The sequence below is a fragment of the Carettochelys insculpta genome, chromosome 13, assembly GCF_033958435.1.
Source record: "Carettochelys insculpta isolate YL-2023 chromosome 13, ASM3395843v1, whole genome shotgun sequence".
Taxonomy (NCBI): Eukaryota; Metazoa; Chordata; order Testudines; family Carettochelyidae; genus Carettochelys; species Carettochelys insculpta.
In genome coordinates this window covers 2,649,621-2,677,138 of record NC_134149.1, presented here as the reverse complement: position 1 = coordinate 2,677,138, position 27,518 = coordinate 2,649,621, and the positions used below count along the sequence as shown (strand labels likewise).

Below are 27,518 nucleotides of genomic sequence, written 5' to 3'. Positions count from 1 at the left end.
CAGTGGTGGCAGATGGCAGAACAAGGAGCGATGGTCCAAGTTACAGAGTGGGAGGTGTAGGTTGGATATTAGGAAAATCCCTTTCACCAGGAGGGTGGTGAAGCACTGAAATGTATTTCCTAGGGAGGTGGTTGGAATCTCCATCCCTGGAGGTTTTTAAGTCTCAGCTTGACCGAGCCCTGGCTGGGATGATTTAGTTGGGGTTGGTCCTGCTTCGCGCAGGGAGGTGGACTAGATGACGCCCCTGAGGTCCCTTCCAGCCCTAGGGTTCTAAACGAGCTGTGCCGCACCAGGAATCATGGCAGAGACAGATGCCAGTCACCAGGGCTCTGCCACTGAGACGGATTTCCCGGGAGTGCTCCCTGCAGTGGGTTTGGCCGGTGTGGCCTGGCCTGGTTCACCAGGCTCTAGGGAAGCCTGCTTGCTGTCTGGCTTACCAGCTGCATGGAGGAGGCCCTGCAGGGACGGGCTTATGAAAGTGCCTCAGGGGACTGAGACTGCCAGGGAAGTCCTGCGGGGAAGCTCTGTCCAGGGAAGGTGAGGAGGGGAGCCATGGCTGCTGCAGCTGGTGACATGCCCAGCAGTCCGGCCTATTCAGGGTCCACAGAGAGGGACCTATTATCCACTTGCAGCTCCTTCTCCAAAGCCCGTATTTGCCCTCCGCTGAGCCCTGGGGCCTGGTGCTGGGCCAGCTTCACTTGCCCCCAGTTTGGAGTACAAAATTCTGCTGACGGCTTCACCTCTGGGTTCTTTCCTTGCTCCCCTTGGCAGGGCCAGATCCCTGCCCCACTTTGTGCTCTGCTCACTCTGCACAGGTGGGAGCCACACGTGCCCCAACCTCCCAGCCTCAGTCCATCCCCAGCCTCCCACTGGGGGGCAGCTCCTGGATCATGGGATTGTTCCCATGCCAACCCTGCCGCTGGGTCATTCAGCCTGGCCTGGAGGCTGCTCTCACACAGCCCCACTAATAGCCTCCATAGGGTGTGTTTGCCAGTCCAGGAGCTGCAGCGCACTCCAGTCCACATCCCCCTAGGCAGCTGGAATGGGGTGGCCCAGGAGCTCTCCACATGGGCTCAGTGCCAGCCACACCCATCTCCTTGCTGGAGGAATTCCCAGCTGGGGAAGCCAAGCTGCTACCTGGGCCCTCGGTGCTGGGACTGGATTGGGTCTGTGACGTCTCCTAATGGCTTCCAACCCCTCAGGCTGTGGCTGCCCTCATCGCTGCTCCAGGGCACCCTGGCCTCACTGCATCAGACAGCTGCCCTGACCATTTTGTGACAGAACCCCTGGTGCTTCCATCAGGCGATCTCTACCCAGCGGCAGACAAAAGAGGCCACGTGGATTATTTGGTTCCAAAACCTGTAAAAACTCTGCATTTTATTTGCTAAAAACAGTAACACGATAGTTAATGTATCACAAATGTAAACCTGTCTATACAGCATGGCCAGCACTCAGCTCCCTGTTCCCTTCCATGCCCTCAGTGAGTGACAGAGCACTGAGCAGGACAGGTACTTAATAACCCTGGCATCTCGTTCCACAAAATAAGTAAAACCCAACACAAAACACACAATTGAGGGGAGAGAAAAACTAGATCCCACCCAGCTTTTTAAATAGTAAAAACCTGGAAATCCTCTCTTCTGTGGTTGCTTATTTTAGTTATTTGGGTAATATGAGATCAGGGGGCTGGGATCTCCTGCCATGACTGCGTGCTCAGCAGCTTCTAGCCAGATCACTGACTTCAGATCAGGTAGCAAAGGAAGGAACCAACTTAATGCTCCCAGTCTCAGGAGATTTGGTGTTTATGTTTAAAGATTCAGATCCTGGAGTCATGGGATTATCTGCCACTCTCAGTTTTCATTTAAAAGTAAGTAAGTTTGGCAGATGAATGGCTGAAAACGATGACCTCTAACAGCTCACACACCAGAGGGCCAATAAAAGGAACTCAGTGCTCCTGATTTATAAGCCAGTCCCAGGATTTTGGGGTCTCCACGCATGGAATGGTTAAGGCTAGTCATGTTGCAAATGCTGACCAGTGATTGTAACCTGCACTCGGGGGGTGAGTCTGCTCTCCTGAGGTCTGTGCAATAGGTCTGAGTTCTGCTGTGAAGGATTAAGTAGCAAGCAGGCCTGGCCTGGAGGCTGCTGTAACACCTAATACCATTGGGTGGGTGGGGTAGGAGCTTTGCCTTAGGTCCAGCACTCAGAGAAGGAGAGGGAGGGTGAAGCCCTGGTTGGGGTAGGAGGAACAGGCTGACCACAAGCTGCAGGAGGAATGTTTCAGCTGCAGTATCAGCACCAAGGAAGCTGGAGCTGTGAGGACCAGGTAAGTGACTGCCGACGGCCTTTGTACCGCCCCGAATGGCGACTCCAAGGCACTCCAGAGGCAATGAGGCGAAATCTCTGAGAAATCACCTTGCCACATTCCACCCTCATATATGGCAAGGCAGCTTGTCTCCACGCAATGTTGAGACACATTAGCAACACAGAGGCACCTTTTGTTCAGCACCAAGCCCTGAGTGGCCTGAGGTAGGCCCAGACTGCAGCAATGATTCACTTTTCCTGGGCTGCTGAGCTGCAGCGCAGGTGCAGGGAGGTGCATGAGGCCTGTAGCCCTGTGGTTCCAACCCTGTGCAGGAGGAGAAAGCCAGAACGCATCCCCTGGCCCCCCTCAGCAGGTCCACCGGCCAGCTGCACTGTGTCCCTCTCCCTTCCCAGTCGGTGGGCTTGGGCTTTCCTCTCCACTCCGTGACCTGCTCCTCCCTGCACAGACAGCGCTAACAATAAATAGTACAGCTTTCCCTGGCCTTCATCGCTATTTTCCATCACGAAACAAAACAAAAATCACATTTGTGCTAGAAATAAGGCAGCCTGCACCAGGCGTCTCATTCCAGCTTGTGCACGATGCCATCCACGGTGGGCATCTCCTGCTCTTGTTCCTTGTGGGGATCTGTCATGTGGCTGTACCGTTCCCCTCGGTGGCACTCCAGGTAGGGCCCCCAGTTAGCAGCTGGCCGGCAGCAGCTCACAATGCGCTAGGAAGCAAAACACCACTGTCACTCGAGGGGGACTAGATCCCAGGCACGGACACTCCTGCGTATGTTTTCAGTCCTCCCACCACATTTTATTTAGCCACTTTTAGAGGGATCCTGGGCAGAAATGTGAACCCTGACCTTGCCATGGCCCCAGCCACTGCTTGTGGACAGCCTCTTGCGGGGACACAGGAAAAGGTGGAGCCGCACTCTCGCTCCTGCAGCAGGTAGAACAGGCCAGGAGAGGTGAAGATTCCCTGCACAGCAGCCACTGCCCAACCTGCGGCCTGCTGGGAATGGGCTTCGGCGGGAAGATTTCGTTTGTTTATTATGCGCCATGCAGGTCCCTGGGTGGCTGAGGAGGCTGCATCTGCCACTCAGCTTCCCAGGTCCCTTGGACACCCCAGGGAGATTGCTGAGGAAGCATCTCCTCAGGCACTGGAGAGCCTGCATGGTGCATGTCAAAGCTCAACGCTCTCCACCTGGCTGCACTGCTCCAGCCCTTCTCCGACGATCCCCACCGCCACTCATGGGTCCTCCTCTTCCCCTGCTCGGCTGCACGGCCGCCACACACCTGTCCCTCTGGCACAGGAGGGATTCAGCAAGCGGCAGTGGGGGGGCAAACAGAGGGGGGAGAGAGAGGAGGGGCCATACACAGTGAGGGGTGAAAAGTAACAGAGAAGGAGCCGTGCTAGTCTATATACTATCAAAACAAAAAAGCAGTCCAGGAGCACTTTAAAGACCAACAAAATAATTCATTAGGCGATGAGTTTTCGTGGGACAGACCCACTTCTTCAGCCCATCGCCAGACCAGAACAGACTCAACATTTAAGGCACAGAGAACCAAAAATAGTTATCAAGCTGGGCAAATCAGAAGAGCAGAGGGGCAGTAGGATGGGGGGGAAGTCAAGAGTCAGATAAAACAAAGTATGTAACATAAAACAAACATAAAACATACTTTGTTTTGTCTGACTCTTGACTTCCCTCCACTCCTACCGCCCCTCTGCTCTTCTGATTTGCCCACCTTGATTACAATTTTTCTGATTTGTCAACCTTGATTACTACTTTTGGTTCTCTGTGCCTGAAATATTGAGTCTGTTCTGGTCTGGCTGTGGTCTAAAGAAGTGGGTCTGTCCCATGAAAGCTCACCTAATAAACTATTTTGTTAGTCTTTAAAGTGGACTGCTTTTTTGTTTTGATAGTGAGGGGTGACAGGGGGTTAAGGAGGGAGCGGGGGGCGGGAACCACACACAGTGAGGGGTGACGGGGGGCTAAGGGGGAGGGGGAGGAGAGGAGAGGAGAGGAAACATGGATGTAGTGAACAGGAAGAGGGCTGAGGTGGGGAGGGTGGGAAAAGAGGAACCAGCAAGTTCAGTGGGGGCCTGGCAGGGAAGCAGGGAGGAGGGACCGGTGAGCCATGATAGGGGGCCACATGGCAGGGAGGAGGGATGCCCATGGTGAGCCTGGAGGGGACCGAGGGGGGCACAGCACAAAAGGTGGGGTGGGTCTCCCCAAAGGAAAGCTGCACCCACTGCCCAGGCCTATCGCCCCGGGGGGAACACTTCTCATTGCGAGCTCCCTCGATACCTGACCAGTCCTCTAGGGAAATCTGCACAGCACCCACAACAGGGGATTCTGGGAGCTGGAACCCATAACTGCTAACCACCGACCACCTGCGCTGGCTAGAGAGACCAGCATTAACAGAGCATTGCAGCTGTCCATACCCACCAGTTCCCTTTTTGTCCAGGAGTGTTAACGGGAATGGCCCCTTATGACATGTACTAACTAGACTGTCTGTCTGACTGGGCTCTCTCTTTGCCTTTCCCAGGCTTGATGAGCGCTGAGTGTCCTGAAAGTTTGTCTCTCTCATCAACAGAAACCACTTACCCTGCTAGTCTTTCCAATGCAGAGTCTATGCCAGTCCTTCCTCTGCCCAAACCCACACTACCTACAGCCTGAGGAGGCCCAGGTGAGGATGTGAGCCTGACTTTAGATTTGACACTGTTTGGTTCAGCACTGGGATAACAACCCAAGTAGTAGAAAAATCAGGACATTCTGCATGGCTTTATCAGGGGGAAATACTGGCCCTTGCCAAATGACTAGATAACTCCATGGGACTTGCTGATTCCCTCCCTATTACAACCACTTGGGCCAAACTCCTCTGGAGCAACGCCAGGGATTTGTTTTGAACCAACAAGCCGATCTGAGTAACAAAAGAAGCCAAGGTCTGATCCTGCGCCTGATGAAGTTGCTGCAATTGTCCCAATCAATTTTTTAGTCCAGGTAGCTGGCCCCATGACAGCTGTTCTCCTAGGTCCTTACCTGCCACGGGTTGCCTTCAGCTTTCGCTATTTTAACGATTGCAACAATGGGAATCCAGATGATGCAGAAGACAATCAGGCACCAGCCCACAGCAGAGCCCCAGGCAGGGTATTCGACAGAGCCATACTTGGGAGTTGAAAATGTTACCAAAGACCAGAATAAAATCACCTGTTGAAAAAAGAGAGAGAAAACTCTGCTGCAGCTCAGTCTGATTTGTACCGATACAGAACACACACTCTACTGCTTCCCCTGCGCTGGCATCTCTGAGGCTTTGGCACAGTTCTTAGCTGCTCTCTGGGCAGCAGTTCAGGGTTTTGTCTCCAGACATGGTCAGGCATAAGAACGATCATGCATCACCCACTACTGAACTGGAAGTATCCCTTGACATGCATGCAAACACTTCCTGCACGTTTTTTGTATTTAAACACGCTCAGAAATCAGCCTAGCTGCGCAGGCACACTTATCACACCATCAATTTGCATGCATGGGCATGCTCCCTGGTTCTGGCTCACTGTACCTCTATGTATCAGTCGAATGTTTCCAGGAAAGAGTGCTGAGTTACGTTCTGAGAACATTCCTGCACAGGTAAGATATTTACATTACACATTTCCTCCCAGGTCCCCTAGAGAGCTTAGAGATAATATTGTTACTAGAACAAGATATACAACAGTTGCAGGCGTGGCTGTTGATTTTCTTAATATTGCACATGCAGTACCCAGAGGCACTGAGACCTCACCTGGGGTGAGTGAAGTCTCTGCTCTATAGCCTCAGCTGAGAGCCAGCTGGTCTTTAGCTCACGTGGTAGAGTGCAGGGCTTTAGATCCTATGTGCGCAGGTTTTATCCCTTGTGTCAGCAACCCGGGTCTGTCAGTGTTACACACGTATTAAAGAACCAAAGCATGTGCCAGCACAAAGCTGCAATGATTTGAGAGACCCCGAAGAGCGAGGCATGAAGTGGTGCATCTCAGGTGTAATGCCACTGGTGTCGGGAGGATGGTTTCAGGGACTTAGCAGCTCGAATCAAGTTAATCAGGACGGAGGAGGAAAGAGCGGGAGGTAACTGATGGCAGATATTTCAGAGTGACGAAAGAGCGTTTTCCGTGTGAGGCCTTTGGCAGCTGGGTTTTGGTATGAGGAAGAGGAGATGGGTGGTGGATTCAGTACTGGATGGAGCATGCTTAGAAAAGTCCATGCTACTCTGCAGGGTGCAGTCCCACCAGAGCTGGTCTGAACATGGAGTTTCCATCCCCCAGGAAATCCCATTATTTCAAACCAGGGTGAGCCAGGTGATGTGACAGGTGAGCTCTAGCTCTGAAACATCTGCCCCATAGACCAGTGGGGCAGCTGGGGCCAGAACCTGCCCCTTGGCCAGCCAGCTTCTAGGTCAGGGGTGGGCAACCTATTTTGGGTGGCAGGGGCACTGACCCATAGATGAATCAGTTGAGGCCACACAAGTGAGAAGCACAAAAACCACCACCTCGCTGATGTGGTCCCCAGCTGTGGGCTATGGGGCCTGTGCAGGAGTGGGCTGGGGGTGGGGGACCTGTACGGGAAGGGTGAAGATGAGGGGTGGGGGTGTGGGCGGGAGGGGGTGCAGGAGCAGGCCGGGGGTAGTCATTGAGGTGGCATGAAGGGTGTAGGAGGGTTTGGCTGTGTGGTCTGGAAGGACACGTGTCCCCTTCCCCTTTGCTTCCACTCACTGCCCTCCACTGCTCTGATTGGCCAGAATTCCCCTCCCATTTCCCAGACGGGGGAACAGCAGCAACCAGCCACAGAGCCCGAAGCTGCTTCCTGCATCCTGGTGCCCAGCAGAGCCCACAGTCTAGATCCAGCCCCAGCTTGCCTGATCTAGCCCATGAGGCTTCGGGCTCCAAACCCTCTACCCTGTTGCAGGCCAGATGCTACGGAGGGGAGCCCCTATTCTAGGAGCAGGGAACTCAGGCCAGATAGCTCCTGCTGCTCTCCACATTCAGGCCCACACAGATCCTGAAGCAGTTCCCCCTCTGCTAAGGACATCCACTAGCCCTGAGGATGCAGCAAAGCCCAGTCAGGGCAGGCCCAGAGAGTCAAGACCACAGCTGCTATTGTCTGATCTCCAGGAATGGCCTGTTGGCACCTGCCACAGCCTGGGAGAGTGAAGGATGGTCGGCCCCCTTTGCCATCCTTAGCCCTTGGTTGCTTGGCACTGGTTTGGTGCAGAAGAATGCCGAGCTATTTGCAGTTACTGCACCGGTTGCAATGGCCAGGGACTGCCCGAGCACAGGGGTGCCATCCACATGACCTGTGTCTGGGGAGAGATGGACTATGTATTCCCACACTGGCTCAGCACCATGCGAGGAGAGGCTCAGCTGGTTTGTTGTGCCAACTTTCAAGTGGGCTCCCAGGGGCCAAAGGTGCAACCCCAAATAATTACATGCCACCTTGAATGACTATCTTCTTAGCCAGAAAAGCCAAATAATTCCGCTGTGGTACTTACACACAGGAGAACCGGGGTAATGAAGAACCAGCACGCTCTCCACCACAGCCAGAACCACCAGTTCTTCTTTCCAATCATCATTTCAATGTCTTGGATAAACCTGTTTCCTCCTACAGAAAGGCAACCAAATGGGGCAACATAAGGCCGGGATCTAGAACATGGCTTTCTTGTGGCATACAGAACGGAAGTATGGGGAGCTCCAGACAGCACAGATACCTTGCTCCTTAGAACTGTAAGTTCCGGGAGGGAAGGTCCATCAACGGCTATTAGCCAGGGCAGGCAGGGACAGTGTCCCATGCCTCTGACAGCCAAAAGCTGGCCATGGACAACAGGGGCTGGATCACTTCGTGTCTCTCCAGTTCAGTTCATGCCCTTTGAAGCATCTGGCACTGGCTACTGTCAGAAGACAGGCTCTGGGGCTAGATGGGCTACTGGTCTGACCCAGTCTGGCCAACTTGATGTTCTAAAGAATTTGGGACAAGAGATATTTTTAAACACTGAGATACTATGCACATTTGTATGGGCAGTTTTATTTGTATGCCTGTGATATAACTGGGATTCTTTGCATTGCCACAGCTTGATTGGCCAGTGGCAGTAATTTACCATAAATCCAGCTGATGCCTATTATTTCCAGGACTGCTGCAAAAAGGATCCCCCATCCAGCACAGAAATGGTCCACTAGGTTAACCCAGTAAATTCCAGCCTGCAAAACAAACAGTAAAGAGGTAGCTTTTCACCCAGTCCTTGTAACCTTCTGTATGGCAATATGAGGATCTTCTGCCAATTGAATTAAACCTCCGTCTGGGCTTTGATTTACAACCCCTGTTCCCAAAGGTGGAAATCTCTTTCACTGCACATTATTTCATTTAGTATTTCTATTTAAAATGGACAAATGTATTGTACGGCATACTCTACTGACTGTGACTGTAATAACAAAGCAGATATCACAGCCTACGTGGGGGGACAGCAGGGTTTGAACCTGAGACCCAGAGTCCTACAACAGCAGCTTTTGTGGATTGAGCAAAATGAGTAGCTCTGGCAACATGTGAGGAAGTTGACCTCTACCTTCTCTTGTGCATTAGCCCTTGAGGAGAACAAGGCCCCAGAAGTTCCTCATGTGCCTTACGCACAACAATAAACACACCTGTAAAACAGCATGGAGGGAAATAAACAGGAGAGGGGATTACTGAATATTATCCTGTAACTCTTCCAGAGTTGTAATTTACTTCCCACTTCTCTGTCTCATGTCATATTACAGGTATGCTGCAGAGCAATACACAGCTAGCCATCGGCTCCCTAGGGCTTACTTCTATTAGGGCAGCAACTTTCCCCTCATAATTACAAATGTCAGTCTGTCTCTTTGGCTATGGCCCTTAAAATTCAATCTTGACATCTTAAAAAGCAGCTGTCCCAAGGAAGCACATTCAATGAATTGAAAAAACAAATGCAGTCACCATATTTTAGAGGTTAATCTGACTGGCTGCAAAAGCTTTTGAGCTACTGATATTTTGAGAGCCAAATATACCAGTTCTACAGATCTGTCATTTTAGGCTATCAGTTTTGAATGAGATGACTCTATCAATATCCACTTACAGAAATGGTAGATAAATGGTCAAGATTACACGGATTAATCTTCTGAACAAAAGAAAAAAATTCACATTGACAGCTCACAGACAATAGAAGAGCAGCTCACTAATGATCAGACGGCAAAGGCTCCCATTTAAAGAAGACAGCTCAGAGGAGTGGATTCTGCAAATACTGCCATTAGGGCTTCTTGTTTGCATGAATGAAGCATGTTCATGTGTGTTTGTAGAGCCGAGGGCTTGGAAGTCACCTCTTTCAGAATACATAAATGCAGGACTATGCTGCTAGTGAGGGCTTTCTAGTCACATGGGGAAAGGGCACATTGTTTGGAAAAAATTCTCCCACTGGCTGAACCATAATTAACCCCATAACTTAATGTTGTACCTGAGTGACACAGATGAGGCCAAGGAAAAACAGAAGCATGCATAATCCCAGGGTTACAGGAACCCTCATCTTCTTCATCACCCTGGGGAACACATCTTGGATGGTGGTTGTAATTGTTTCTGCAGGGGAACAGAGTTGTACTTGTTGGTTACAGTCAGCAAAATGAAGACCTGTCACTAACACTAACCAGGAAGCACATTGTTATTTTAAGCAGAATGGTTAAAGTAAGTGATATTTTTGGTTGCCGGGGGCAGGGGAGGGGTGTCACTGGCTGTTCTGAAAATAAACAAACAAACATTGTCAACTTGAATCCCCTTGAAATAATTTTTTTTCAAATTTTTCAGCAAACTGAAGTTGAAATGACATCACACTGCATTGAGCAAAAGATTTGGTTCAGCCTGAAATTTTCAAGCATTTTAAACATTTCTTCCAAATAAAACTGAAGGGAATTTCCAAACAAAAGGTCACTGGCAACTGAAAAATCAAAATGTTTCATTTGGAAGATATCAACATGAAACATTTGATTTTTGAAGGGGCATGGGGGTAACAAACAACTCTACAATGTAGACCGATTCTTGAAAAGTTTTGGTTAATCCAAATCTGTGTTTTTTGAAGAAGAAAAAAAAAACAACCAAAAAACAACCAGCAGACAAACATGGCCCAGCCCTAGTGTCACATCCTACTCACCAATGGAAGCAAACTGAGAGTCCAGCCCCAACAATAAAAGCATGAAGAAAAATAAAAAGGACCAAAGAGGAGCAACTGGTAACTTGGAGAGAGCAGCTGGATAGGCAACAAATGCCAAATCAAACCCTGGAACAGAGGAAGAGAAGATACCTTGTCACCATGACCAGTAGAGATACAACTGATTCATTTCTCTTAAACTTGAACAATGGAAAATTATGTCGGAATTTGATGTACAAAGTGAGCTGTCGGTCAGGCCATTTAAAGACTAAAATCTCCATTAAAGTCAATGGAAGTTTTGAAATTCTCTGTAACCAAAGCAGAAGGTGGGTATGTCCTCATTACAGGGATGATCGACCCTGTCGCAGTCGATCTCCAGGAGTACGATTTCATGTGTGTAGTGGGGATGCGATAAATCAAATGTACAGGGCTCCCCCATCGACTGCAGTATTTCCACCCCCCTTTAGGAGTAAGAGAAACAGGGCTGCTCTCAACCTCCTTTAGTCTAGGTCTACACTACTGAGGAAGATCAACCCACTCAAGGTCGATCTTCCAGGGGGTCGTTTCACCCATGCTTGAAAGGGGATTTTCCGGGATCAAAGTTGACCCCGGAGCTCCTCGTAAGTGGCGAGGGTTAAGGAAGGTTGACAGAAGGAAGGCTCCCATTGACCTTCTTCTGTATACGCAGACACTGAAGTTGACCATTGATAAGATGATTTTAGTTGTGCAACTGGCGTAGCTACATTTGCATATCAACAGTCAACTTCAATGTCTAGTATAGACATAGCCTGAGTGGAGACGGCACAGAAGCCTGAATTAAGGTACATCGACTCTAGCTATATAATTAACGTAGCTGGAATTGCATACCTTAATTCGACCTTCCGCTGTTATGTAGGCCTGCCCTGAAACTGTTGACTCAAACTTTCCCAAAGCTTGGTGTTATCAACTCTGCATGAACTGGGTGGTTGTAAGAGATGAGAGACCTGATCCTGTTTGGATTGAATCAATAGCGAAACTCCCACTGAGTTCAACAAGAACTTGATCTGGCCCCAAACCCATCATTTATGTATCTGGCCCAGATCTAGAACATCGCTCTGAAATGAGGACAGTTACTATTCATCTCTGAGAAAAAATATGGAGCACATTTCATTGCCTTCAGTCAGATTTGTCTAGGCTGGTAGTTCAGGCAGATCCTGAATGACAAAGAATTCAGACAGCAATTTGTAAACAGCCAAGAGATGAAATCCCCCCAGCGAAACATTCCTGTCTCCCCAAAGGCCTCTGTGCTAGTTTACAACCACTTCAGCAGGACTTAAGCTGTGCCCAGGTCATATGTATAAGGTAAATTTCAGCTATAATTTGGAGGATTTAGTAATATTTGATGCAATAGGACCAATAGAATCAATACCAAGTCTGCGTTTTCATTTTTAAAAATGTTCTCCTCTAGGACCTTATATATTAATCTGTCACTGCTCCTGCCTCTCAGCTGAGATACACTTGATACACAGGATGGGATTTTCCATAGCACCTTAGTAACCTAGGAGCAGAAGTTCTGTTGACTTACAGCGGCAGCATGTTGTCAACCAGTTTTGGAAACCCAGGAGAAAGTGTCCTCCTTATTTCAAGCCTCTATAGTCTGAAAGTGTCTGGCACTGATAAACCACAGTCAGAGCTGAAGTAGATTTGGAGAACACCTCAAGAGTGGAACCGACAAGAAGTCTTTGTGACGAGTTGTGAGACTATGGAACAAACCTGAGTCTACCACTTCAGAGACGGGTCTGTCCGCCAGGAAAGCCATGTGTCCCAGAACGGAGAATATGGCAAATCCAGCAAACACGCTGGTGAGGCAGTTCACTAAACACACAACAATGGCGTCGGAGTAGCAGTTGTTATGGAACTTATTGTAAGAGGAGAGAGCGACCAGCCCTCCCCAGGCCACGGACAGGGAGAAGAATATCTGGGTAGCTGCATCTTTCCAAACCTAAAACAAACATAAGTTGAGGTAAGTTATATTGCTCATCCCAAAACGTGTGCGCTCTGTAAAGGGTGCAGCATCGCTCTGAAAAATAATCTTGTGTGACTTTCAGCGTGAACTGCCACATATCAAGGAACTCAGGGAGTGAGGTGTCCTACCCAACGGGCATGATGGCCACTCTTGTGTTTAAGGCACTGGAGCACAGTCCAGGGAATCCCGAGTCTATTCTTACCTTGGCCACTGACCTATGTGGCCTTGGAAAAAGCTTCCCGATATGAAAGCCTGATGGGGATGGTACTTTCCCATTGCACTGGAGTGAGGAGACATGTCATTCATGGATGTGTCTGGGAGGTGCTGAGATATGAACCCCATAAAAATGCTGATATATAATTAAAACAGACTGCACAGCCTGGCAGGCGTAGAAGCTCCCACACACTCTGCCCCACCGTTCCTCAGAGGGGGACCTGGAAGAACTGCCTCTGCAACCAGGCAGGTAGGCTCAGGCTATGCCAACATTTCAGGTGATGTGCAGCAGACACCCATACACTGAGAACCAAGGAGGCCAAACTCTCCAGGATGCCAAGGTGTCATAACAGGGCAACAACCATCACTGTGACAGAGCTGAGCTCTCAATGGACAGCCCAGCTGAAAGGCTCTAAGAGAAAGAACCACACCTGAGCTCTGATCTTAAAATAAGGACTGAAACTGGAGTGAGTCTCAAAGAAGATCCCTGCTAGGAGCAAGCCTCCTCCCCTGTTCGCCTCCTTCCATTCTGCCCTGTGCCAGCTTCCCGGGGACGGCCTCCTTTTAGGTGACTAGTCTAAAACTGAAGCTCAAACACTCATGAAACCTACTGATAAAATGCCGTGAGGGTCTTGCCAACCAAACCAGGCAGCTCAATACTGTCATGGACAGAACTTTATCTCTGGGTCATATGGCACCTCCATGGCCCACAAGTAGAGGTACATGTTCCTGCAAAATGGAGGATGGTAACACAGAAACCTTACTGAGCAACCCCACCCAGACCCCGCTTCATTCACACAATGGAGGGGATGTGTCATTTTTCCAGATAAATGGGCTGTAGATGGGAATAGGGGGTTTCACTGTAACTGCAGCTTTCTGGAAGGCATGGCCCAGTTTTAGATACTTCACTGGAAGGGAGGGATAAGAGAAGGCCATCTCAGTTAAGAAGGAAGTGGTTATATTCTGGAAAACAAGCCACAGGCTAGCCCTTATGAATGAGATTGTGTAATGACCAGCCGATCTAAGCAAGCAAATATTTCACACTTTCTGAAACACCTCTGAGCCTTACCTCTGCCTCCATCAGCTTTGTGAAATTGGACTGTGTGCCGATGTAATATTCAATGCCATTCAGGGCCCCTTCCAGTGTGGCTCCTCGGACAAGCAGGATAACAAGCACAACGTACGGGAAGAGAGCTGTGAAGTAAACGACCTGCCGAGAGAACCAGAGGGAGAGGAATTAGGGTTGGGGAAACAGGCCTGACCCAAACCTGGGGATCCAAGCAAACCTTTCAGGGAGGGGAAAGTAGGGATTCACATTTGGATGGGAACGTTCCCTGGCTCATCACTACATATTGCCCGGCTGAGTCATGAACTGTGCACAATGACAAGCCTGGTGTAGTGCCGCAGTGAGCACCTCACCACCTGCCCACATCAGCTGGCCACCAATGGAGGACCTTCTAAAAGCACTGCACAGAACAGAGGGAGAAGATTCACTTGCTAAGAAAGGGAGTTGCATGCTCCTTGGGACACAGACTATCTCTTGTGCTGCATGCGTACAGCTCCCAGTACAATAGAGCCACAGGCTTCAACTGGGCTCTTATGCACTACCACAGTACAAACAACCAGCACTGGCCATTTCATTGTCATTACAACAGCTGGAAATGAGCCGGTTGTGCCTTGCCATAGCAGTGCTCCATGGTGTGGAACTGTTCCACAGCACACAGGCGGCACTGACTCTGAGAACCTCTTTCTAATTACCAGGAGACACTCCTGTTCTCACATGGGGAGAGTAGGACCTACAGGCCAAAAGCAGAGGCAGTGCCCAGGACCCCTATGAGAATGAAGGAATGAGAGGCTGTGGGCTGAAGAGCCCAGGGCCGGCCAAATGCCTAGACCCTACTCCACAGCGGCTGGACTAGAAGCCAGCCTGGCCCAAGGAGACAGGAGAAGGCAACAGAAACTGTGCTACAGAGAAGAGGGAGGGACAGAGCAAAGTAATGGGGAAAGCATGTGTAACTGCCCACAGGCAGACTCAAACCTGGGACCGCTGGAGCTCACAGCTAAGGCTGTACAGAAGACTTTCTTTTTCTGTGTACATGGCCAGCATGCCACTACATGGGACAGTGACCTGCACGTAGATGTGTGGGTTATGCAAGGAGAGAAGATGACAGACGTCATGGAGGAAGAGAAAGAAAATCAAGGTAGCTAGGCGCAGGGAGAGAGAGGTCCAGAGGGAAAGGACAGAAGGAGACTGGGGGTGTGGGGGTGCTGAGCAAGGCACTAGAGGACCCAGAGAGAAAGAAAAACATATGGAGCAAAGAAAGAAGAAGAACAGGGGGTCAAGAAACCAGGCCTGGGGCCAGGCCTCACGCAGGAACATGAGTAACACTTGCTCCCCTCCGTAAAGAGGGAAAGGAGCCCCACGTCGAGTGCCTAAGCAGGGGGTGGCTTTCCAGCTGCCCGTGGAAGCTGGCGGGTGGAGGAGGCTGGCGCAGCCCCGGCTGTTATTGGTACAGGAGCCAGTGAGATGAAAGCCAGCTTGGGAGCCTGCAGGTGCTGCAGTCACCCCTCAGAGTGCAGCTCAAACATAGCCAGAGGACGAGGGAGCCGACCCAGCAAGCTCTTCCACGCTGGCCGGAGTGTGCAGCGCTGTCTCTCGGCCCCGCTGTGCTACAGGCCCTGGACTGGCTGGCGGAACACAGAGGCCCATCCGCAGCCGACGGGGGGGCTTTTACACGACGTCAGTGGGCCTGAGTGCTCACACGGGGTCCCTGACTGTAGCACAGAGGAGCTGCGTGGCCAAAGATGGTGCTTTACGCCCACTTGCACAGGCATATCTAGTCCCAGGATCAGGCCCACTCTCACGCTAAACCTAAGTAATCTGTAGGGGCAGGTCTCACATACATGTGAATACTAGTGTGTGTGTGTTTGGGAGTGTGGGTGTGCGAGCTTCCCGAGAGACCTGGAACTCGGGACTTTGGAGAACAAGAACAAGAACACGAGGGAACAAGAACTCAGCCGATGTCCCCAGCAGCATCATTGGTGGCAGAGTAAGAGACCACTGAGCTCAAGTCAGGATAGCAGGGTCAGGCCCACATGCTTTGTGTGTGTCCACCACTCCATAAGCCATGATCTCCTGCTAGGATTAGGCCCAGAAGTCTAGTGTGGGTTCTTCCGGGCTTACCTTTCCTGAGGACTTTATTCCTTTAAATAAGGCAGCTCCGACTATCAGCCAGGACAGGAGCAGGCAGAGGGCCAGGTACCAGACAACTTCCCCTGTCTCGTCCAGCCCACTGGAGCGCCGAAGGGCAACTTTGCTGCAAGCACAGAACATGGTCAGCATCACATTGTGCCCAGCAGGGCCTGGCAACTGCTGGCACAGGGGAGCATCCCACTGACAAACCAAAGCCAGCTCCGGAGGGCGGATGGACTTGGCCGGCTGGGTGCTTTCACGTTCCTGCACCACTTTCCTTTGGTGCCCAGTCCCTCCACCTTCTCCTCCTCCCAGCTGGGCACTGCACTGTGCCCTGCCAGGACCAGGTCAGAAAAACTCTTAGACATCTGTGGATTTCAAGCCAGGACTTACATTCCAGTGGCTGCCCGAGTCCCAGGTCAGGCTGTGGGGAAGAGGAAAGCTGGTTTCCCTGTGTAAAGCCCATGGAACTTGGTCATTAAACCTGCGACCTGAGGGGCTAAGGCCATGTGCTCTACTGCATGAGCTAAAGGCCACCAGCCTCTCAGTGGTGGAGCAGAGACTGTCAGTGGTCTCAGTGCTCTGTGGTGGCATTTGGATGCTCTGAAGAGAAACCAGTGCTTTCTTCTCACCCCTGCCTCGGATGGACGCTCCGTGGCTTGTGGACATGACCTTGCTGACAGCCCCCTGTGCACAGCCAGCTGACATTGTGAGCCGAAGGGATGAGCCCAGCACGGTGAGGCTAGCAGAAGTTGGAGGAAAAAAAACCTCTCCCATTGCCTGCCACCCGTTACTAATGCAGAAGGGGAAGTGGGTAGAGCCCACTGTAGAACGGGATTTTATTTCATGGAGGCCCCATTACTTATACCAGCTGAGGGGTAAAGAGAGGGAAGGTGCAAGTGTCCAAAGCCAGGAGAAAAACCCCTCTGTGTTATGGGCTTTGGGGCATCTTCATTCTGTGCAGCTCCCGCTGCCGTGGTGACAGAGCCCACAGGAGAACCTAAAGTGGCGAAGCAGCACAACAAACCACACTAGCGTGAGCGCCAGCACACTAATGCTGTGCTTCCAGCGTGTCAGGAGCCAGGGGGCGTCTGGGCTCACCCCCCCAGGGCATGAACAGATGGCATGGTAATGCCCACCCTGGCACGGCTCTGCCTATTGTCAGACAACAGGGAACTATATGTCTAAGTGTGTGGCGTGCCGGAGAAGCACCTGCACCTTATAACCACTTACTGTTGCTACAGGGACAGGGAAGGCAAGTGGTCTGGCTGAATGTCATTATCTGCTTCTCAGTTTTACATTTGTCCTTGTGCTTCTCTGTGCCTGGGGTTCCATCTGTCACCCCGCACTCGCTACGTAAGGTTTTCCTGGACGGACCTGCTCAGATGTAGTCTACAGTCCCATGAGCTTGGCCCAGAACCGTTTTGGAAAAGCAGCATGGGCGCCACAAAGGTTCCTGCGAGTCTCATCCAGCACCTGGGGACTTTCGCCGTATCCAGTTGACATACTTACTTCCAGTACTGCTCGCTGGGAAGCTGCACTTGTTTGTACACTAAGGTGCCATTGAGACAGGTTAGATTGTTGCTGGTGACGAACGAGTAGTTTGTGTGAATGATCGTGCCACCCGGTAAGGTCGTATTGCAGTCGCTCACTGGAAGAGAAGGGTTGTTAGAGGTCAGTGGCGAAATTAGACACAGGCTCTGATTACAGCCAGTGCCTCTCTCGTGCCGTTAGGCCTTCGCTTTATAGTCCTGCAGTAACTACAATAACTACAAACAGCCACTGCTTTCAGATGTGGCTTTGGCTCCACATCCAACAACTCCCAGTCTGGGGGTTCAGGCCTGGGAACTCACTTGGCTTAATGCAAAGTAGGAAACGGCTGAAAAAATCAGCACTAGGTGCAGTTAGGAAGTCAAACTCTTTGCTAATCTCAGGGCAAGATCCAGTATTTCAATTCACACTCATCTAGAGCAATCCCGTATCACAGGGCTTCCCAAACTTCATATAGTTGGGACCTGGGTTTTTGCAGCACCTTTTTTTGTGGCCCAAAAATATAAGCACAGAATAGTATGAAAAATGAATAAATTGTCACTGTTTATTATTTTTTCACAGTCGTAACCGCACATGGCGATAATTTGCATATTTTCTAAGGACCGGTATCTTTCCCAAGGACTGGTACTGGGCTGCGGACCGCACTTTGGGAAATGCTGCCTTGTCAGATTGCTGGGCACAGACTGGCATTATTAGCAGTTCTCTTTAAAATGTACCGCAAATCTCTTGGCTACAATTGGAGCCAAACAAGAGTTGCACTGAGTACTCTCACACGGACATTTCTTTGACCGGAGACGCTGGTGGAAGCGTAGTGCAGTGTTTGGGTCCAGCCTGCCTGACTTTAATCCAGCACTCTTCTCATGGGGGATGAAACGTTCTGATAACTCAGACTCCAGGCTGGGGCTGGTTGGGTGGGGGGTATCTGGGAGTGGGCTGGAGGTGGGGGTGTGGTCTGGGAGGGAGGCAGGAAGCAGGAGCACCTTGAGGGTGGGGCTGCAGGGCCTGGGCAGGAGAAAGGGTGCCAGAGTGGGCTGAGGGGGGGATGACTAGTCTGGGAGGCAGGGAAGGAGCATGTGGGACGGGATAGGGCCGCTTACCTGGTGCAGCTCCCATTGGGCAGGGAGTGAGACAGGTGGTTTTTTGCCACCTTATGCTTCCACTTAATGCCTTCCCACCCCGCCACACACACACACACACACCCCCCTCTGCTCCCATTGGTTGTGATTCCTAGCTAAGGGAAGCACCGGGGAAAATCCTGCAGGTGAGCGCAGGGATGGAGAGCTTCCCTGTGGTCACAATGATGGGGATGCAACCTGGGAAGCAAAGGGGAAACAGAAGTGCCTGGAGCCCCCTGCCTCACACGCACACCAGGCATGACAGCAGGGAATACAATTCACAGGGGCTTTAGTGGCTGCATCCCAGGTCCCCAGGCTAAGGGATTCCCTGCTAGCTCAGGGTCCTGGGCTGCAGATCGTAAAGCCTTTCCTAATCTGGCCCTGATCACGTGGGCAGAATGCAGTAGCCTGACAGAAACAAGAGGTGTCCGGGTGTTGACTGGCTGTCAGGGTAAAGCTTCCAGACACCATCTCAGCCAACAAGCGACCCCACTCCTGCCCTTTTTACTGCAGTTTGTCTGTCACTCACAACAGAAGCGATGGACTTACATGTACTGAAAAGCAACGTACCTACAGGTGTTCTGCTGCAGTTCTCATCAGCCCACGCAAAGCAGTCTGACCATGGCAGTACACTTTGGAAGGAGGCAAATAAATAGTAGAGGGCATAGGCAATGATCACGTTGTAATAGACTGTTACGAGGGTGGTGATGATAACCATTGTGATTCCCACACCTAGAACGGAGAGAGAGCGAAAGCTCGATCGTACAACCCAGACACGATGTAACCGAAATGGGAATCAGCAACACTGGTTAACGCCACATTTCTATCAGCTGCTTCTGCTTTGCCTCGAAATGATTCTGCTGTCCATTGGATTGCATAGTGCTTACTGATGGAAAGATACACCAGGCAAAGACAACTCCCTGTGAATAAACCCTGGGGAAATTTCAATTCCTTGCACAAGGAGCGTGGTTCATTTCAACGCTCTCTTCATTCACTGCCAGGTTCTGAGAGGCGATCTATGCATGCAGAGAGGAAGCAGTGGAGTGTGATGTCAGAAAGCAATGAGACAAAAGTGACATGCAAACACACGATGTAACCAGTGTACCACAGAGCAAAGTTCATATTGTATCTTACACCCTTGGCCTAGGCCAGGGGTCCGCAATCAAATTTGCAGACATCAGCATGTGAAGCAGGAGCTGAGCCCCAGCACCTCCTCCCCCAGGCAGCCGGGAGCTTGTGCAAAGCCAGTGGATTAACAAAAGACCAGCTATTGCTACCAACCAGCTCCTAACCAGTAAAACTCGGCCTCCACTGATTTAGGAACGAAGCTGCTGTAAGTAGGACAACTTGTGACTCTAAAAGGTATCACTGGCGCTCGGCCCATATGTAGAGGCCAAAAGGTCACATTTCGTCACTCTGCCTTGGAAAGGTTGCTGACCTCTGGTCTAGGCGAAGCCCTCCTGAGGGGATCCCATGACTGCGAGTGGCACATCAGCTTCAAAGGCAAAGGGGTGGAACTTTGCAATGTTTAAAAACTCAGGTAAGTATTTGTGTTGTCCCTGTTGGATGCTGGTGTAGTTGAATCAGGCAAGAGAAGGGACAGAATTGGAGGGGACAAATCTATACATATCCCATTTTAATCTTGAAAAAGGCTGCCTGTCTACCAGCAAGGAGGGCGCGTTTGGGCATCTGCCACTTGCAGATTGCAGTAAAGAAGCAGCAGCATTGCCTGAAGAGCTGAGGGGAGACACACTACATTTATGAGGTGTAAGGAATGGAATCACCCAATGCCTGTGCACAAACCTCCTTGAGAATGTAGGGGAGAAAGGGAGCGGGTCGCGCCGGAGCAGGAAGAAAGGAACTCGGCCAGGGGTTAGGAGTCTAGTATGGGTCTGTGGCCTGCAGAAGGTCAGACCAGATGATCACAAGGGTCCTGTCTTCCCTTAAAGTCTGTGAGTCTGTAATGTTAATGTATGGAGAAGCCAAACTGAGGACAAAGGTGCTACGGTGTTGGGGCTGGATTAAGAACAGAATAAAACATCCGCTCCAAAGCAGTCATGGCCACAGAAAGGAGAGCCGACAGCTCTGGTTCGGATACAGACGGGAGAGCCAGGCTGAAGGGAAAACGAGAGGTGGCTGATTTCCATGGGCACAGCTGGATCCAGCTTTGGGATACCCCATGTGGAGCTTGGGGCCCAGTGAAAGCAGAGCCATTTGTGAGATCTGGGTGAGGTTTTAAATGTTCCGTAGCCCTGAAGTAGAATGGATTTTAGTCTGGGTGTCACGTCACATACAAAACGGGGACCAAGGGCATGGTTTGTAGAGATATTGTTGTGACTGTGGGTTGTGTCAGTGACCGAAAGGCAGCAGGAACCAATGGCTGGCAAGGACATGGCTGTTTTCCTTTGTCAAAAGGAACTTCATGAGTTGGAGGTCAACCTGCCAATCATTTTCCAGTGCTCTTGGGGAACACATGCAACATGGGTGTTTGCACACACAGAACCCTGGCTAGCTCCATAACCCCAGGGCCTTTGGGTTGGATTTACCCTTCTTTTCATCTTGCCCACAATTTGGAAGCTTGTGTGCAGCGCTATGTTGTTTCTGGTGAGTTTTGAGATAGGAACAGGGCAGAATTTGTCCCAACCACCCGAATTCCTGTTTGTGGCCTTAACAGCACTTCCCAGCCCTGCATCTGGATGTTCACACTAGGATGCCAAAGGTGAAACACATCTCTGACTGCATGAGCCCACGTGGCTGTAACAGAAGTCTGGGCACATAGGTGGGTATGTCAGTGCATAAAATATGCACATGCCAACCTGAGCAGCTAAATGCACGGTCTGCACACCCCACGCGGACCCCTGAGTAGCATACAGAGCAAGAAGAAATCGCCAGTAAATCAACACAACAGAGTTACACTGACGCGCTGGACAATTGCCACCACTGAGGCATCGCTTATAATGCCATGAACTCAACTTCCTCACATGTAGTACTTACTAGTCCCCCTAGTACGGCCATCACTGAAATGTCACGACATACCGCCTCCAGTGCTCTGGTGCCCAACTCATGACACTAGCCAGGAGCATGAGGGGAAAATCATTAATCCGCTTCTGACTGTTAGCGGCAGCAAAGGAAGGTCTCTGCATAAAAACAAGTGGCACTGACCTTGTAAAATTGGCAATATTCTCCAGACAGACACTGGGCCCAAACTGGCAAACTGTCCCAGGGAACATTCCAGAAAAAATAAAGGCAAACCAGCCAATGCCAGCATAGTTGTGTAGGGTATCAGAAAGGCACCTGCGGAAAAGAGAAAAACCTATTATTCCTGCACCATTCTACTCCCTTCTGTGGTGAGAAATATGCAAATATGCCAGAATGTACAGAGTGTTGTTGAAATGAGAAGATTGAGGGGGGACATGATAGCAGTTTTCAGGTATCTAAAAGGGTGTCATAAGGCAGAGGGAGGGAACTTGTTCTTCCTTGCCTCTGAGGATAGAACAAGAGGCAATGGACTTAAATTGCAGAAGGGGAGGTTCAGGTTGGACATTAGGAAAAAGTTCCTTACTGTCAGGGTGATCAAACACTGGAACAAATTGCCAAGGGAGGTGGTAGAATCTCCATCACTGGAGCTATTTAAGAAGAGGTTAGATAGATGGCTTTCAGGGATGGTCTAGAAAGTGCAGTTTCTGGAAAATTCTGGAAAGGGAAACAGCCGAGCTGGCTTTTATATTCAAATTCGGCACATTAACACATGGTTTAAATCGTGATGGGAACTTTCTGAGTCACTATAGGGGCTCGTCTGCATCCGTGGCTCAATCTAATTCTTGACCTTTCCCCCCACCCCTCCACTCTCTGATTTGCTCACCTTGATTATCTTTTTCTGATTTGTCCTCCTTGCTTACTGTTTTTGGTTCTCTGTGCCTTAAATATTGAGTCTGTTCTGGTCTGGCTATGGTCTGAAGAAGTGGGTCTGTCCCACGAAAGCTTACCTAATAAACTGTTTTGCTAGTCTTTAAAGTGCTACTTGACTGCTTTTTGTTTTGTTAGGAAAAAAATTAGAAGGTCATATATATATACACACACACATACAGAGAGAGAGAGAGAGAGACTTAATGAAAAAGCCAAGATTCAAAGCACAGAACTAAACCCCACTTAGGGCTGAAATGGTGAGATGTGAATATATTGAATAAAAGGGAACAGATATATTTGTATAACATTTATGCAAGTTTTAAAATTATCTTGTTCCCACACCTGCTTTTTACTTTCCATGATTGCTACACTGCCATGTAGTTCAGCCCAAGGTTGAGATTTTGTAATTTAAAAATAAAGTTTTACAAAACCAAATGTTAATAAAAATGCATGTGAATTTAAATTGTTTATAAAACATGGACCCTACTGCACTCACAAATCAGGTACTTACCTTCCACATGACACCAGTTGCATATGCAAATCAATGTAAACACAACACTGCAGTCCTCTGTAGTTACCTGCACCTGACATTTTTACACACCCAAAGCAAAAGGTTGAATTATCAAAACCTGAGCTGATCTTCTTTATTTCTGTAGGTGCCAAGCTAATGTATAGTGCTACATAGATACTAGCAGTCCACTGTCCTTAGCCACTCACCTCAGGCTGATCAGCATAAATTGTCTATTACCCTATATGAGCATAAATGGCTCAGTCTAGCCCCTAAGAGAAATAACCGTAATTCAGAATGAACCTTTGGCATTAATTTTAGACCCTGAACAGTGCCACTAGCTGCTCTTCCTATGCAGGGAGGTTTCAGAATGGATTGTTCTGTCCTGCACAGGCATTATGTGCACTTAGCCAGCCCGTTCAGCTGTGACACTGCAAAACAACATAGTTTTATGGCACAGCTTTCTTTTGGGAAAATAAAGATAAAAGTCTGCCCCAGACACTCTGCTTTCAGCAGCACAGAGACAATCTTTGGCTGCACATACTCTTGATTTTCTTTGCATTCTACAATAGTTCAAGTCTATTAATTTAAAACAGCAATGAACTGCTTCTTCTTTGTACTTAATGGTGGTTTGCAGCTCACCATTAGAATGGCTAGGAGCATGGAAATGTCTGTAATTGTTTTGTATGGTTGGCTGACTCCTTTCTCATACAGAGCTTCAGCTTGCCCTCTGGGTGAACACCTCCCTGAATTCCACAGTCAGCTGGCATCAGTGACACAGGTGCTGGAACCAGGATTTACAGTTTACTTTGGTGCCTGCCTGTCAGCGCACACTACTCAACAAATGGTTCCAGGGTCCTAAGCAGCGAGAGCTATTGTACTATGAGAAAGACAAGCACTTCGTATTTGCTATGGTGTATGTGTGAGAGGGAGCCAGTACCAGATAAGTGATCTGGTATTTGCCCCCTGGTGTTCATCTATTTTTTCTCTTCACCCACAGAGATTTTAAATAAACCAAGGCCTCCCATTCAGCAAGATATTTAAGCACTTGCTTAATCATAAGCACAAAGTAGCCCCATTGAATCCAAGCAAATTGCTCGCATTTTTAAATTTAAGCAAGTACTTATGTGCCTTGATAAAGGGACCTGGTCTTGCAGATAGAGGGACGCAAAAAGTACTCCCAATGAAATATTTCTTACGTCTAAAATATTCCTCTAGTAACATATTTGTCGCATATACACAAATATCTGCTGATGCTGTGTAGTGAGCAGACTGTATTAGTATTCAACATTTTGGATTAGCATTCTGCTTCACCATTCTTGAGTAATGCAACCAGGCCAACAAACATGTCAATAAAATATGCATGCCCAGAATGCCATCTACCTATGTCCAAATGTATATATGTAAAATTACTTGCACTGGCTGCATTGCATTTACACTACTCATTGACATTAAGTGGGAGCTGGACTGGGCCCTAAGACATGTAGCTTAAACATCTGGTTTTCCCACCTGAAATAGAATCGGGGACTAGCCCAGGGCAGGTCAGGGGTTGGCTATCCTGCCTCCGTATTCACCCAAGTGAGTCACCAGAGATCTGTCTGGTAGCACCAGTCACAGGGTTCTGTGAAGGAGCTGCCTTAGGAATCTAGGCTTAGACAACTCTTCTTCTTAGCCTTTGTTTGAGCGTAAACTATTTTGACGCAAGTAAAAAAGGTGTGCCACTTTAAAAGAGATCCCTGAAAATAATTACGCATTAGCATCATTTAGTGTGGGACGGCGGAGAGCAACTTTATGACATGTAAATAAATATATCTTTCAACACTGACAGCAGAACAGTCATTAGTAGCAACCAGAACAGGCTCCGCGCTCGTTTCCACAACAGAAAATTGTGACATTTATTTCACAAATATTTTTCTCTGTGTTCTTCAGACTAATTATCTCCACTTTAAGGCCAGTCCTGCTACTCTTACTCACACGAGGAACCCTCTCTTGACTGGCTGGTCCCTTTGCGTTGACAACAGTGTAGCAGGGGCGCCGCAAGGCCAGGGGCAGCAAAGCACTGAGAAAGGTGAAGAAGCAGCTGAGCAGACAGACTTATTCGGAGCTTCCACACGTGCATACGTGATCTGCTGGTCTAAGGCCCAAGGAATTGCCACCTCCTGGGAACGTTGCTGTCTGGTTGGTTACCCACCCAGGGCAGTAGGTTAGGTAGACGGAGCATTGACACTGGCTCATGGTAGACCTCTGAACAAGCTTCAGCCTCTCTGTACTGCATGTGTCCCATTTGTCTGATGGGGAGGACTAGCTTAGTCACTTCCAGAAAGAGCTTTGAGATCCTCAGGTGGGCACTGGTAATTAAGTGTGAGATATTCCTATGAGCTGACAGGTAGAGTTTGGAACTCATCCTTTACATTTTCCTTCCATTGCCAGCACCCTGACTTACTGCTAACTCACGATGGGCCACCCACACCTCCCCCAGGGTGAGGGGGGTTCATTTAGCTCATCACAAAGGCAGAGGCCAGTTGAGAATCATTCAAACCTGAGTGCAGACTTCTACAAGGCTAGCAAGCAGCTGGGTCTGCAATTCCAGTTTGCGACTATTATCTATGAAAGAGCATCTGATGCTAGCAATACAGCTCTGCTTAAGTGCCGAGCATGCGGACAGCTGACGTGTTCCACTACAAGGAAAAGGCAATTCCACATTTCACTTCTGTTTGTGGCAGCAAACCCCGGTTACCACTGCCTAGGCTGGGCTTTGTTTAGCTAAGGCACAGATGGCACAAAACGAGCAAACCCACCTCCTCCATTCTGGTAAGTGAGGTACGGGAATCGCCAGACGTTGCCCAGTCCCACTGCATAGCCGACCATGGACAGGAGATAGTCCGTTTTGCTCGACCAGTTGCCACGCTCGGAGTTCTCATCCTGTGGACCCACGTGGGCACCTTTCTCCTGCGATAATGTGAAGTCCTTTGCGGGGAGAGAGAGAAAAATAATAACGGACCTTGAGATCTTCTGAGCTCGTCCGATCACGTTCTTGAAGCGCCCGTGGTCCCTGAGGGCCAGTGACCTCCCTTTCCCTGCCTGCTGGCTGCATCACCACCGTGCCCACCAGTCTGAGCCTGAGTCTTCCTCCCCCAGGCAAAATACCGCGCAAAAGGGGCTTGGCATCTGCCTGACTCCAGGCAGAGATGAGGACTTAGCCTGGTCCTCCTCAGGTGCAGGGAAAGGCAAGTACAGGGGCCCTGCCTTTGCGGAAGGGGGAAATTACACAGCTCTGACCCCCTGCAGTGCTCCCCACCCCCACAGGCTGCAGTGGGGGTGTGCTTTGCCCTGGCCCACCACTCACAGAGAATGTGTTAAGAACCACCGGGAGACATGGACCTGGACAGTAGCTGTACTGGGGGAGCAGCCACAGGGTGAGGGACACAGCTCTACAGCTGGCTTAGGCTTTCCCCATGCCAGCGGTTCCAAGTCCCTCCCCAGCCGCACCTGCCCACAGGCGCCCCCTGGCCGCACCTGTCCAGGTACCCGAGTGCCCCCCTGCACCTGCCCAGGTACCCGAGCGCCACCCCCCGCAGCTGCACCTGCCCAGGTACCCGAGCGCCCCCCCCGCGGAACCTGCCCAGGTACCCGAGCGCCCCCCCGCGAAACCTGCCCAGGTACCCGAGCGCCCCTCCACCCCGCGGCTGCACCTGCCCAGGTACCCGAGCGCCACCCCCCCGCGAAACCTGCCCAGGTACCTGAGCGCTCCCCCGCGGAACCTGTCCAGGTACCCGAGTGCCCCCCTGCACCTGCCCAGGTACCCGAGCGCCACCCCCCGCAGCTGCACCTGCCCAGGTACCCGAGCGCCGCCCCCCCGCGAAACCTGCCCAGGTACCCAAGCGCCCGCCCAAGGAACCTGCCCAGGTACCCGAGCGCCCCTCCACCCCGCGGCTGCACCTGCCCAGGTAGCCGAGCGCCGCACCCACCAGCCCAGCTCTCACCTTCTTCTTCCCGCAGCAGCGGCCCACCGGTCCCAGCATCCCCGCTCCCTGAGCTGCCGGCCTGAGTGAGCGGCGGCCGCGGCGCCCGGACCTTTATCTGCCCCTGCCCGGCCGTGACGAGGGCGCGGGGCCGGGACTTGGGCTGCCCCGGGTGGGGCCGCGCCACGTCGGGCACCTCCCCGCCGGGTTCCCGCGGCAGCGGGCGGGGCTGTGTCTGCGGCAGCTGAAGCACCTGCCAGGCACCCCGGCCCCCCTCCCCCCGCATCCAGCCCGCCCCTGGGAAATGCACCCCCCTGCATGCTGCCCCCCCCGCATCCATCCCGCCCCTGGGAAATGCACCCCCCTGCATGCTGCCCCCCCCCCGCATCCATCCCGCCCCTGGGAAATGCACCCCCCTGCATGCTGCCCCCCCCGCATCCATCCCGCCCCTGGGAAATGCACCCCCCCGCATGCTGCACCCCCCCGCATCCATCCCGCCCCTGGGAAATGCACCCCCCTGCATGCTGCCCCCCCCCCGCATCCATCCCGCCCCTGGGAAATGCACCCCCCTGCATGCTGCCCCCCC

At 50.8% G+C, this 27,518-nt stretch overlaps 1 protein-coding gene across 2 annotated transcripts; it reads right to left on the bottom strand.

Annotated features, from left to right (window-relative positions):
- Nucleotides 1–1,342: 1,342 nt before the first annotated feature.
- SLC6A14 (solute carrier family 6 member 14) lies at nt 1,343–27,038 on the bottom strand. 2 transcript variants are annotated; one of them, XM_075007459.1, is made up of 14 exons: nt 26,954–27,038; nt 25,769–25,937; nt 21,719–21,850; nt 19,127–19,288; nt 17,403–17,541; nt 15,882–16,014; nt 13,767–13,907; nt 12,232–12,460; nt 10,483–10,608; nt 9,796–9,914; nt 8,431–8,530; nt 7,828–7,937; nt 5,352–5,519; nt 1,343–3,032 (listed from the first exon to the last, which is right to left on the bottom strand). In XM_075007459.1, exons 1-14 carry the CDS (start codon nt 26,990–26,992, stop codon nt 2,883–2,885), a joined length of 1,917 nt encoding a protein of 638 aa, XP_074863560.1. In that variant the 5' UTR covers nt 26,993–27,038; the 3' UTR covers nt 1,343–2,882. The 2 variants fall into 2 exon arrangements, with proteins under 2 accessions (XP_074863560.1, XP_074863561.1); XM_075007460.1 differs by lacking the exons at nt 1,343–3,032; nt 5,352–5,519 and adding an exon at nt 5,789–5,928.
- Between the last annotated feature and the right edge of the window lie 480 nt (nt 27,039–27,518).

What these genes read in the sequence shown, in the direction of transcription:
- SLC6A14 (XM_075007459.1), bottom strand. Translation starts at nt 26,992, where the DNA reads ATGCTGGGACCGGTGGGCCGCTGCTGCGGGAAGAAGAAG. An exon ending in CACTTACCAGAATGGAGGAG is followed by an intron (nt 21,851 to 25,768) that starts GTGGGTTTGCTC and finishes TCTTTTCCGCAG; the next exon opens with GTGCCTTTCTGATACCCTAC. An exon ending in CTGAAGGCAACCCGTGGCAG is followed by an intron (nt 3,033 to 5,351) that starts GTAAGGACCTAG and finishes TTTGCTTCCTAG; the next exon opens with CGCATTGTGAGCTGCTGCCG.